Raw genomic sequence first — 13,298 nt, forward strand, 5'->3', positions numbered from 1 at the left:
TTATAGAGCAAGCACAAAATTTCACAAAGTTCTGTGTTTGGCTGAATTTAAGAAAGGTATTCTACAATCCTCTTGATCAATAAATTCAAAGGCTTTGGTGAGATTAAAAAAGGACGCATACAGTCGTTCGAGCTACTCCCTGAAATTTGCTTGCAATTGTATGGTGAACTCCATGTACAGTGTGCCTCTGGATGGAGAAAATTCACACACGGAGCAGCTTTTTTGGCCATTGGGAGAAGGAAGCTGAGGAAGGTATTGCTGGTGACTTTCCCTGTGGGGCAGCCTAAAAAAATCAACTGGAATTAGTGCAGTTGAATTTCTTTCCTTCAGAATGGTCAATACTTATAGCATGCATCTCCAGACAATGGAAAAATACCACGAAGGCTTCTTAAAATCCTCAATTCCTTGAAGGATAAGGGAGGTTCTCGAGGTGTGGCCACTCCCAAGCTAACATCTCCAGTACTGGAGGGTCTAATTATGCTCAGTCCACATTTTTGTGAATCCAGCATCAGAATCCTGAACAGACCCATTTTGTTAACTCTGTCATTGGAAGAATATTACCAGGCCCATAGAGGAAAATATTCAAGGATGTGTTCAATGTCTATATTTGGTGCCAAAGGGAGGGTTTCTTCAAAAAAAACCCATGGGCTTTTTCGTGGATTTCCGGATACTATTGTTAATGTCACCATCAGAGCTAGGGATGTGTGTGTGTTTCTTGTTGGAAATGTTAACAATATTTAGAAAATTGGGAAGATATTATTGTTATACAATATTTGTGTGAAAAATGGTATGGATAAAACACTAAAGTTTATTAGTTTTAATATTAATGGGATAAGTGGGACAGTGAAGAGGAAGAGGGTCTTGGCATACTTAAAGAAATTAAAAGTGGATATAATCTTTTTGCAGAAGCACATCTTACCAAATTTGAACATGATAAATTAAAAAGAGGATGGGCGGGATGAATAATATCGTCTTCATTTGGTTCAAAGGAAAAAGGGGTGGCATTCTAATTAATAAAAATACACCAATGTTAATAGAAGATACCTCGATTGATCAAGCAGGAAGGTATGTAATGGCACACTGTAAAATTTATGGAGAAGCATGGAAATTTATGAATTATGATGATGAAGCCTTTATGAAGGACATCTTAAAAACAACAGAGGGAAGACAAAATATATTAGATGGAGTAGACTTTCATTTCTGCTTGGACCCAATACAAGATCATTCGGCAAGAACAATAACGAGGGCGAGAGCAACAAAAAACACAATTTCATACGTGAAAAATCTAAATCTTATCACTGTATGGAGGCAATTAAATCTCACAGAGAGAGACTACACTTTTTACTCAAGGTTCACGGCTCACATACAAGGATTGACTTATTTTTAATGTCTGCCCTGTTAAAAAGTAGAGTGATAAAAACAGAATATCTAGCAAGGCTTCTATCAGACCATTCTCCATTAATATTAACTGTAGTAACAATGGAAAAGCAAGAGAATGTATAGGGATGGCATCTCAATACTACATTGCTTAAAAGAACAAACTTCTCCAAATTTATAAAGAGACAGGAAGAAATATGTGAAACAAATATACTGTCTACTGATAAAAGTTTTCTGATATGTGACATGCTTAAAGCGTATTTAAAAGGACAAGTTACATCCTATACAAAGAATCTTAGAGGGAACATATAGAAGCAGTAAACAGTTTGGAGAAGTATATTAAAGAATTAGAAAAAAAATCAAAGATCAGGACAACCAGAAGAATGCAGATTACTGGAAATTGAAAAGCTAAGATATAATACAATACAAACATACAAGACAGAAAAGCTGTATTAAAAACAAAGCAACAATACTATGAATTGGGTGAATGGGTGCACAAAGTTTTAGCTTGGCAGATTAATACAGAGGAGTCATCAAGAATAATAAATGCTATAAAACAAAAACAGACACTAGTATAAAAGCAAAAAGAAATTAACGACTCTTTTAGACAATATTACATGAAACTACACAAATCAGAATTACTAGGAGATGAGAACGAAATGGAAGAATTTTTGCTGAATGTCAACCGTCCAAGGCTGAAAGAGACAGAAAGGATAGAATTAGATACTCAAGGGAAGAAATTGAAAAGGCCCTGAACACCCTACAGGCTAATAAATCACACCAGAGTTTTATAGACAATTCAGAGAATTATTAATGCCCCTTTTAATGGATGTCCTGAACCAAGCTGTTGAAACACAGACTCTCCTGGAGTCATTCTCAACCGCAATTATTAGTGTTACCAAAAAACAATAGGGACCCACAAAAAACTTCATCATACTAGTGATAAGATAAGATACTAGTGAAAAAGCATTGGCTTACAAGTTAGGACAATACTTGCCAAAACTGATACATAAGGATCAAGCAGGATTTATTAAAAGAAGGCATTCCTCAAATTATCTAGGAAGATTATTTAATATAATACACATGGCTAAATCTGAATGAAATTCAAGTATTACAGTCTCCTTCAACACAGATAAAGCATTCAACTGTTTGGAATGGCCCTTTTTATTAAAACACTGGAAAAATTTGGTATAGGTAGAACATTTTTAAATTGGATAAAAACGTTATTCCATAAACCACAAGCTAAAATAATAACAAATATTCAGTTGTCGACACTGTTCCTCTTGAGTAGACAGGGATGCCCCTTGTCCCCAGCGCTTTTTATTTTAACAATTGAACTGGTAGCGATAATAAGAGGGGATTCAGATATAAAGGGTTTCAAAGTCGGTCAAGAAGAACTCAAAATCAATCTATTTGTTGATGATGTGTTATTGTACCTATCAGAACCAGCTAAATCTTTGGAAAAATTACAAGTTACACTCAAAAAATATGGAAGAATAGCTGACTGCAAAATAAATATGGATAAAAGAGATACTGCCATTAACAAAACTTGAATATGAAGATACTGTGACAGATTGTTATATTTTATATTGTATATAGATATGTTTTATAGGAGATAAATTATGGCAGGTTTTTTTTAGTGTAGGTCACATACAAAAACTTCAAAACACATCTCATTTAAAATGCCAATCCAGACAGTTCAGGCTCTGAGTGCCTTTACAAAAACTTTGAAGAATGCCCATAAGGACTGCACAAGTAGGTGTTAATTGGATGTTCTGTGGAGTAATGGATTATTGTTTTGGAAAGCAACAGATGAACGAACTCAGAAGATTAGGTCTGGAGCCGCAGTCTGTCTGAGTGCTCTTCCAAGAGGGTCATTTGATTTCCTCTGAGTGAGAGAAAGAGAATTGAGTTCTACAGTTCAGCAGCAGCAGCGGGGACTGGAACATGTGGAAAAACTCCATTTTGATTACAGGTTGTGAGTTCTTAGTTCAGCCTGGTGAAAGCCCTTGTGGTCCATGAAAGAGGAGAGGACTGGCTGCATAATGTTTCACTTGAAATAAGGGAAACAAAAAGGAACTCTGTGGTGACCTGAAAGAAAGAGATTATCATCTGGAAAACCCTGATGGGGCAAGTTTCGTCAGCAAGACACTGAAGTGGCTGATCAGAAGGAATCAGTAATGAGCAACACATCTCTTTCTGAAAACCGAGAAGAACCTTCCTGAGTGGTAACCATTTACCTTTCAAACACCAAAGCCTGGTGAAGATTCATGAATGCTAAATTCTGTGCACAGTATAAGAATTGCCTGCAACTAGTGAATGACAGAACATCCAATTAACACCTACTTATGCAGTCCTATGGACTGTGAACCAAAGAACTTTTCTGAACTTATATACACATTACATACATGTGCGCTTTGAATTAGAAGGTGGTTAAGTTAATAGTACTAAGTTAAAATTTGATCCTGTTTTCATGTTTAAAGATAATTAAAAGAAAACTTTTGTTTAACCATTTGTCTTGGTAAATATCTATTGCTGCTGGGTTTTGGGGTCCTCTGGGCTTGTAACATTTGGGGACTCGTCTTTTCAGATTGAAAATTGGAGTTTTGTGATCTTAAACTTTTGGAGTTTTGGTGATTTATTAGTTAATTGGTTTTTCCAAGCTAATTTAAAACTTGTGTGTGTGTGTGTGTGTGTGTGTGTGTGTGTGGAAAACAGCAGCAATGGATGTTAGTACAATTTTGTCACAACCATCACCTGTGGAGCTGCAGAGTAAGAGAAAAGAGGAACTGATGGTTATTTCTAAGGCATTAAAACTGACTGAAGTCAAGCATTGGATGAGGAAGATACAGAGGATTATAGTGAAATATATAGGTGAGGGAAAATTTCTTCAGAAAGACTTAGAAAATTTTCTGGAGGATTGATATGTTGAATTGCAATTGGAGTTGGAGATTACAGGTTGTGAGTTCTTAATTCAGCCTGGTGAAAGCCCTTGTGGTCCATGAAAGAGGAGAGGACTGGCTGCATAATGTTTCACTTGAAATAAGGGAAACAAAAAGGAACTCTATGGTGACCTGAAAGAAAGAGATTATCAGGAAAACCCTGATGACAGAACATCCAATTAACACCTACTTATGCAGTCCTATGGGCATTCTTCAAAGTTTTTGCAAAGGCACTCAGAGCCTGAACTGTCTGGATTGATTACAGGTCATCCTCCTCCTCTGTTTTTAGCTTCTCCTCTTTGTTTTTCCACTTCGTCTGCCTCATATTATTGTCTCTGCAATTGAAAGTTCCATTTCTCTCGTTATTCTTCCACCCTCAGAGTCAACAATATGAGGCAGACGAAGTGGAAAAACAAAGAGGAGAAGCTAAAAACAGAGGAGGATGAAAATCGGAGGATATATGAAGCAGAAGAAGCTGAAAAACGGAGGAGGGAGGATGATGAAAGATAAAAATATGGCTTGGAAAAAATTGAAAGACAGACGGTTTCAATTATAGAAGTTAAAAATTGAGGTGGAAGGAAGTAAGATAATTGAGGTTGCAACTTCTGTGGAGAAGTTTTTGGCTAGTAGAGAGGTAAATCTAGTTCCACCTTTTGATGAGGGAGATATAGATACATATTTTCAGCTTTTTGAAAAGTTTGCTGAGAGCTCAAGATGGCCCAAAAGAAAAATGGCCTCTTTTGCTCCAAAGTGTATTGAAGGGAAAAGCACAAACTGCATACTCTAGTTTGACTACAGACCATGTGGCAAATTATGATACTGTTAAACAAGCAGTATTGAAAGCTTATGAATTGGTTCCAGAAGCATATACACAAAAAAATTAGGAGTTTGGTGAAAACATGGAATCAGTCTTGTATGGATTTTGCTCTGGTAAAATCTGTATGTTTTGACCATTGGTGTGCCTCAAGAGGAATAAATAATGATTTTGTCAGATGAGAGAATTGATATTAATTGAGGAAATTAAAAGGTGTGTTCCAAATGAGATTAAATTATACCTGGATGAGAAAGATATGCAGACATGGCAGCAAACAGCAAGGTTAGCGGATGAATATGCCCTGATTCACAAAAACAAATTTTAGAATAGTAACCCTTTTCAGAGGGTTAATGTGGAGCAAACTAGTAAATCTGAAATTAAGTCTGGAGAGAATGTTAAGAGAAAAGATGAAGGTAGGAAAGGACATGTCATTTTTGTAAGAAACCTGCTCATATTATTGCAAATTGTTTAGTGTTGAAGAGACGAGAGAAGGTGATTTTATTAGAAGCTTGTATTCAGACAGTTGAATTTAAGGAGAGCAGATGTTTTAAACCTGGTATGGGTGTTATGGATGTTTTCAAACCTTTTGTGTCAGAGGGCTTGGTTTCAGTAAAGGAGGGAGAATCACAGGTTAAGGTTTTGAAGTTGCATTGAAACTCTAATTGGAGTTGATAGAGATCTGGACCTTCTGAAGGAAAACTTGTCATGTGACTATGTGCAACCCCGTCCCTCTCCACTGACTGTCAGACTGTACCAGGGGTCTGTTGCTGTGAAAGACCCTTGCATGGTGGATGTGAGTTTGTTTCCTGTGGTTGAATTAATTGAACACTTGGATGCCACTTAACTGGTAAGGTTTCTAGGTTTGTTGTTTGGTTATATCAATCCAGCAGTGGTTGTAATAAAACTCCCAGTGCAGACTTCAACATCTTGCTTCCAGGTACAATGCAGTTCAGACACTCGACCACATGTTTGAATGGAGTAGATCAGAGTTTAAAGCTTGGTGTCTGACCAATGGGCATAAATACCACTACTCAGTCGAGTTCACCAGAGTGAGGGTAGGATCAGACGATGCAGAAGCACTGGGATTTTGCACTCAGATTGCCATCTTCTGAAGAGAGCATGCACAGACAGCCCAAACAGAGCTGAAGAAATCTGAGTCTCCCTATAACCTGGTTTATGAGGTTGTTTATCCAAGTCTGAAAGAGCAGAAGATCTTGCAGGATACTATCCTCAATGAGGTGATCTTCGCCTCAGAGTGTGTGAGGGAATGTTTCATGGACAGCAGTGCTGGCAGACTGACTGGGGGCAGGAGGCAAGGTGCTGACGAAGGCTGTAGGCCACCGCCATCTTCAGCACCACTTCTCAGCAGGGACCTGGAGTCGGCAGCTGGCTCCACATCCCCTTGCACACACTCTTCACCATTCCCAGAGTCCGGCATCTCAGTGGCTCCCTTCAGTGCCTGCAGGAGATACTGCAGGTGAGCGACCGAGTGAAGCTCAGTCACACCAGTTCCATGGTCTTGCATCCAGCCAAAGATGAGAACAGTGAAAACTGAACGATAGAAGGAGCTGAAACACTTGCTTAGCTCAAAGCACACAAACCTTTGCTCATGGGACAAGAATGTTGAGGAAAAGATCTGGGCAAGCCCCTCACTGATTTGCCAGCTGTCTGGTTTGCTGATTTCTGCAGGGGGACACCTGTTACCTGGCAAAGCTGTTCATTGGGCTGTTTCACTGCAGATTGATGGATCATTGTAGATCAAGTTCAAGTTTATCATCCCATGTTCCAAGATCTGGTGATCGTGGTAGTTGATAATCTCATCCACAGTACAAGAAGTGTTTGTATGTGACCTACACTAAAAAAAACCTGCCACAATTTATCTCTTATCAAACATATTTATATACAATATAAACTATAACATAATCTGTCACAATACCAAAAAGGAAGTAAATTTAAATAAAGGACTGTTGGAATAAAATATCTTGGAATAGCAACTAACAATAACTTACAAAATCTGTACAAACTAAACTATGTTCCTCTTCTTGGGAGGATAGAAAGAGACCTACAGAAATGGAGAGACTTACCGATTACTTTGGTGGGAAGGGTTAACTGTGTCAAAATGAAAGTTATGCCAAGACTGCAATACCTTTTGCAATTCCTGCATATTCCATTATCTAAAAACTTTTTAAAGCTACTAAACAACCATATTAGGCAGTTCCTATAGAATAATAATGTACCAAGAATCGCACTGGAAAAACCTGACATGGGTCTATGGAGTGGGAGGACTTAGACATCCAGATTTCAAAAAATATTACCTCGCTGCGCAGGTTAGATTTCTCACTGCCTTCTTCACTGAGGATAACCCCACCACCTCCGTCTTGGGTTCAAATGGGAATGTACTCAATGGAGGAGGGGAAGTTATAAATAGAGTTTCAAATCACAAAAGAAAAAGATGGATAACCCTATTGAAATACATATAATTAGAACATGGCAAGAAATTAGCAAATGTATCAGAAAAAAAGTAGGGATTGTAGTGGCTACTGCACATAGAAAGCACCACTAGACATGGTGGGGTTTCAAGAAAAACTGTTTATTTGAATTTCGCGCACGCGCTCCTTTAAGGCCAACATGAGTTCCACTCTGTGCAGCGGTGGCATTATGTGGCCCAGGATGCGAGCAATGGCCTAAGCCACCAGACAGTAAGTGAACCCTGATGGTGCAATCTTCCACAGCTGCCCCGCCAATGCGGTGATACAAACAGGGCCGGTTTGTTTACAGAGATGTGCACAGCTACACAACCCTCCCCAGAACCGGCTTACGCATCCCGCCACTTGGGCAGTTGACCCCTTCATTTGGGTTGTGTCATTTGCACAGGTTGGCTCAAGTCCACGTTCGCTGGCTTTAACCGGTTAAAGTTCTTCCCTGCCCCCCATGACCAAAGTAAAGGCTTTGCCCGATCACTGGAGGACCTTGTACGGGGGCTGGGCAGGGGGGCCGGGTGCGGGCCTTGCTGGACAAAAACGAACTCTGCTGCGTCCAGCTCTTTGGGGACGTAAACCAATGCTTGCCGTGGTGGGGGTGTTAATAAGGCGAGCTTGCTGCTGAGGTCCGAGATAAGCGTCGGGGTCTCAACTTCCGGCCCGGCGTCTGCTCTGAGAAACTCCCCTGGCAGCGACAGCGGTGCGCCGTAGATGAGCTCTGTGGAAGTTTTCCTTCGGAGCCATTTGTATGCCAAGCAGGATTGGGCCTCATGCTCTCGTGTGGGTTTCAAGAGCGGTCGGGGGCAGCACACTCAACTTTGGTCTGGTGTTCACCAGGAAGCACCAACCGTTGGTTTTGTCTCCCATTTGGAGGAGGCTGTTTGTGTGGCCAGCAATCACAGCCATCAGTGGCAGCTGGCCCAGTTGTTTCCCTGGGTTGGTGACATTTGCGACTTGTGCTCCTCAGCACTGGTGATAGAAACACCAGGTCACCTGGTGCTCCTCGATCTTCTGTCTGGGGGCATGTTGTGGTCGGTTGGGTGTAGGGCGGGCAACCTGGTTCATAGTAGTCTCGTTCTCTCTCTCTTCATCCGCCACAGCATGTCGGCGAAAGCTGCGACCTTCCTGGGGTCTGAGAAGTCCTCGTCTGCTAGCAGGAGCTAGATGTCCTCCGGCAGTTGTTCGAGGAAGGCTTATTCAAACATCAGGCAGGGCATGTGACCTTTTGCCAGCACGAATATCTCATCCATTGACGCGGTCAGGGCTCTGTCCCCCAGGCCATCAAGGTGCATCAGCCTGGCCACGCGCTGCCGACAGGAGAGCCCAAAGGTGCTAAGGAGGAGAGTTTTGAGGGTGATGTACTTGCCCTCCTCGGGAGGATCGTGGATCAGATTGTCCACTCTGACCGCCTTTTCTTCATCGAGGACACTCACCACGTGGTAGAACATGGTGGAGTTCGAAGTGATCTGCTGGAGTCGAAACTGCGCCTCTGCCTGTCTGAACCACATGCGGGGCCGGTGGGTCCAGAAGGGAGGGAGCTTTACTGTGACGGTGCTAATTGCCGAAGAGTCCATGTTTGGAGACCAGATATCATCTGGGCTCGTCGTGGTCACCAATGTAGCAGCTGCTACATACAGAAAACTCGGTGGGATTTCCAATAGAACTGTTTATTTGAATTTCGCGCGTTCCTCTTTAAGGCCAATGGGAGTCCTGCCCCGCTCAGCGGTGACATCACCACGTGGCCCAGGGCGCGAGCAGTGGCCTAAGCCACAAGGCAGTGAATAAGCCCTGACGGCGCCATCTTCTGCAGCTGCCCCACCAGCGCGGTGGTACAATCAGGGCCGGTTCGCTTACTGAGATGTGCGCCACCACAGGTTATCAATAAAAGCACCATTGTGTAAAAATGTGTTATTGCAATAGAATATTAAATGTGTGGTATGACAGAAGTATAAGATATATTAAGGACTATTACACGGAAGGAACTCTTACGTCCTTTGAACAATTTAAACACAAATACAGAATGGCTAATTGGACCTTCTGTTTTTTCAAGCTTAGATCGTTCTTAAGAGTAAGATGGGAACCAACGTTGACCCCACCTGAAATTAGAGAAGCTGAACGAACGGTTTTGATGTGGAATACATCCAAATTTATAACAAAAATATACTATGCTCTCCAGAGCGAAAGTGCAAAACCAGGGTTGCAGAGGTCAAGGGAAAGATGAGAGTTGGATTTGGGTGTGGTGATTTAGCTGGTCAGATTGGTGTAAGGACAGCATGACATTAATTATAAATGCAAGATATGGACTGGTTCAGTATAATTTTTTTACACCAATTATATCTTACCCTACAAAAGTTTCACAGATCGAAGGATGAAATTTCAGAGATGTGTTTCAGATGTGAAACTGAGACAGGAACTTTTTTATATGCCACGTGATTGTGCGTGAAAGTGAGGTAATTTTGGCAGTAAAATTAATCAAGACAACAGGAGTGGTCTTCACAGGTGACCTGGAACTATTTCTATTAGGTAATTTCACAGAAATAAATGACAAATTGACCAAATATCAAATCTCATTTATAAAAATAGCACTGGCGGTAGCAAAAAAACATGTATCACAATCACTTGGAAGTCCATCTTCCCTCTACTAATAGCAAGATGGACTGCGGAAATGAACAGCTGTATACCTATGAAAAAAAAATCACATATAACAAAGAATAAATATGAAACTTCTGTAAAGGTCTGGCAGCCATACCTGGACCACATCAGGGCCCAGATACACCAATAAAAAGGAACAAAAAAGACTTAAAAGTAATTATTGTATATATAAAAAATGTAGTTTCCCAAACTGTACTCTATATTATTAAAATATATGTAAGCTTTGATGGTGAATGGATCTGTATGTATGGAAGGGGAGGAGAGAGGGACAGTTTTGTTTTTGTTTGTTGTGTTTGTCAGAAAAAAGTTCAATATATTGTATATTTAAAATGTCACTATCTATAATTTTTGGAAAAAAAAACTAAAGTAAAATATTTTTTAAAAATTGCTGCACTTACACCTACTCTCTCACAACTGTTCAGGAACTGACACCACTTGTAAATCTGTAAGGGTCATTTACTGCATCTGGTATTCTCAATGGAGAATACATCAGAGAGATTGATTGAGAGATAGTTTCATTGAGCACCTCACTGCAACAGCAAGGACCTCCCAGTGGCCAACCATTTTAATTTCCCACACCATTACCACTGTCAGGTTGAGGCCGCACATATATTGGAGGAGCAACATGGATTCTGTCTTGGCTGTCTCCAACTAGAAGGTTTTAATAACAACACCAATTTCCGTAAGCCCTCTCCTCCAGTCTCTCTTTTCCTATGCCTCAGTCTCCTTTCCTCTAGCTTCCCATCTCCTTCTCTTATCAGAGAGCTAGCTACCTTTAGCCCTCTGTCCTTTCTCCATCAGTTCTCGGCTTCTTTCTCTTCTACACTCCCACCTGTATCCACTCACTTGTTAGTTTGCATTCTTCCTCCTTCCTCCCTTCTCTTTTCTTCCCCCACTTGTTTTTTTTTTCAGATTATTGAAGGGCTAAAGCCCGAAGTGTTGGTTACCTTTTATTTCCTACAGAGGCTGTGTGACCTGCTTTCTCCAGCACTTTTGTGCATTACTCTTGAACATCAGTTCCTCAGTTTTGCACTCTTCATATCCATGACACACATCACTTTCTCCAGCAGAGACAGAGAAATTCATCAATGATCCAAAATAACTGGATTCTCATGCTTCATGATTTCCAACAAGGTATTTCTAACTTCCTCCCTGATACCTCCAAGGTCTGATGGAAGAAGGAAAATTAGCTCCTTGTCACCTTGCTCAAAATAGAGTAATTTATGTGCAGTGTAATTCATCAGCTTGAAGCCTATAAACAAATCATTGTTCAATCAGGATTCATTTAATGGTCATCTGAACCCAGTCAACTTCAGATGACCCTTACAAATAATTGAATGCAAAGAAAGCAAACTTGAAAAAACAGTTTATCTATGTTTGTTGTGGTAATTTACTGTTACTCAGTAAATAAAACCTGGAACTTGCATCAACTTAGTGTTAACCTATTACATTAGAACATGGGGAGGGAGTAATATAGGACCAATGAACTACATAATGCCAGGAGCATTCGTACATTTTCAAGAGAATTCTAATTTGATTTTTGTGAATATTGTCATTAGGCTTTAAAAATAGATTTATTTTTCTTTGGCTTGGCTTCGCGGACGAAGATTTATGGAGGGGGTGAAACTGTAAATTCCAGCTAGAAAAATATGAGCCCTTGCTCTGGGTTAGATAGAATCGAAACAAAAATATAGTTTTGAATGCATTCCAAGCAGGTACACAAAGTAATTTGTTGTTTGTTTGCATTGATTTATATTATGTGGAAATTTAATTAAGATGTGGATAATTTATGCATCTTATTTAATTTGTCTTTCATACATAAAACTTTTTCTGGATATACAATGAGACAAAGAAATCTATCAGATCATGCAGAAATAGCAGTCATAATATTTGTTGCCAATGCATATTGCATGGCATCTTGATTCATAACTGTAATGCTCTTTAAGATTATGGAAAAACAATCCTTTGTTTTTCATTATTAATATATTTTGAAGTATGTACGAATTTTCTAGAGTTTTATTGCTGTGGTGGAATTCTTTATGGCCTCTTGCGCAGCTAATAAATCTTATTATTTTACAGGTTGTAGAAAATGTTCTCAAAGTGAACCCTATATTAGGGCCTCAGATGTTTCAGCCACTTCTTCCATCGGTCCTAAAAGGAATTTTGGATGGAGAGGTAGGTGCTTATAAATCTAATGCATGGATGATGTATCAAAGAGGTACTGATCAATTTCATAAAAATATTATTTTAGCAAACCACTTACTAGACAAGAGTTGAGTAATGGGAAGAATCAGCTGAAAATCACAATCTAATGTTCGTGAACTAGAATGTCAGAACTTTCAAGGCCAGTCCTGTCACATTTGTGGCCCGAAATGTGAAGTTAATGAAACATTAAACACAAGTTTTATCAGGTAAACTTCTCTCAGTGGCTTTATTCTCCCGTTTCCTTTGTTCTCCTGCTTGTGTTCTTATCTCTCCCTCATACCACGTGACTTCCGGTACATCTCATACATATTTATTATCATGACATCCCTCCTTTAATCAGAAATAAACTTTACCTTCACTTATCAATATCCCTCGGAAACATACAAACATCGTAACTAATGGTAATACTATAACTCAACTACATAAAGTTTACTTCCTACAACACTCATACATGCACTTTATGATATAAGATTAAATACTGTCCCAAAGTTCTTATTAAAACTATGGCACAAAGTCTTCGTATCGTTTGGGTGCTTTCCGGTTTCGTTTCGGCCTGCCTGCGATATTGTCGTCGCTTCTCGGTTGTTCACTTTCGGCGTCGGAAATACTGCTCGCCACGGCTTCGAGTGTTTCTGGCGCTCTAGTCACTTCATCAGGAGTGCTGGTAACTGCCTCTGGAACATCATCAGGTCTCTCAGTTTCAGCATCTCGTATTGGCCTTTCAACCTCTTCGCTCGATGTATCTCTGGACTGGTACCTTTTTACACCTGATACATTTCTCTTATACAGGACTCCAGTCGGAGACTTGACTGTCACCATACTGCCACT

The 13,298-nt window shown here is 40.1% G+C and overlaps 1 protein-coding gene and 1 pseudogene across 6 annotated transcripts in view; both read left to right on the plus strand.

Annotated features, from left to right (window-relative positions):
* The window catches only part of ipo11 (importin 11), a 433,130-nt gene that overhangs the window by 226,458 nt on the left and 193,374 nt on the right, over positions 1-13,298 (plus strand). For all 6 annotated transcript variants that reach the window (XR_011353505.1, XR_011353506.1, XM_069924487.1 and 3 more), the window contains one exon: positions 12,345-12,440. Coding sequence is in view for 4 of the 6 variants with exons in the window: in XM_069924487.1 (XP_069780588.1) it covers positions 12,345-12,440 (96 nt within the window). In the remaining 2 variants the exon portion in view is untranslated. The remainder of the gene's footprint in view (positions 1-12,344; positions 12,441-13,298) is intronic.
* LOC138759617 (small RNA 2'-O-methyltransferase-like) lies at positions 959-6,688 on the plus strand (annotated as a pseudogene).

The sequence above is a fragment of the Narcine bancroftii genome, chromosome 3 (genome assembly GCF_036971445.1).
Source record: "Narcine bancroftii isolate sNarBan1 chromosome 3, sNarBan1.hap1, whole genome shotgun sequence".
Lineage (NCBI taxonomy): Eukaryota > Metazoa > Chordata > Chondrichthyes > Torpediniformes > Narcinidae > Narcine > Narcine bancroftii.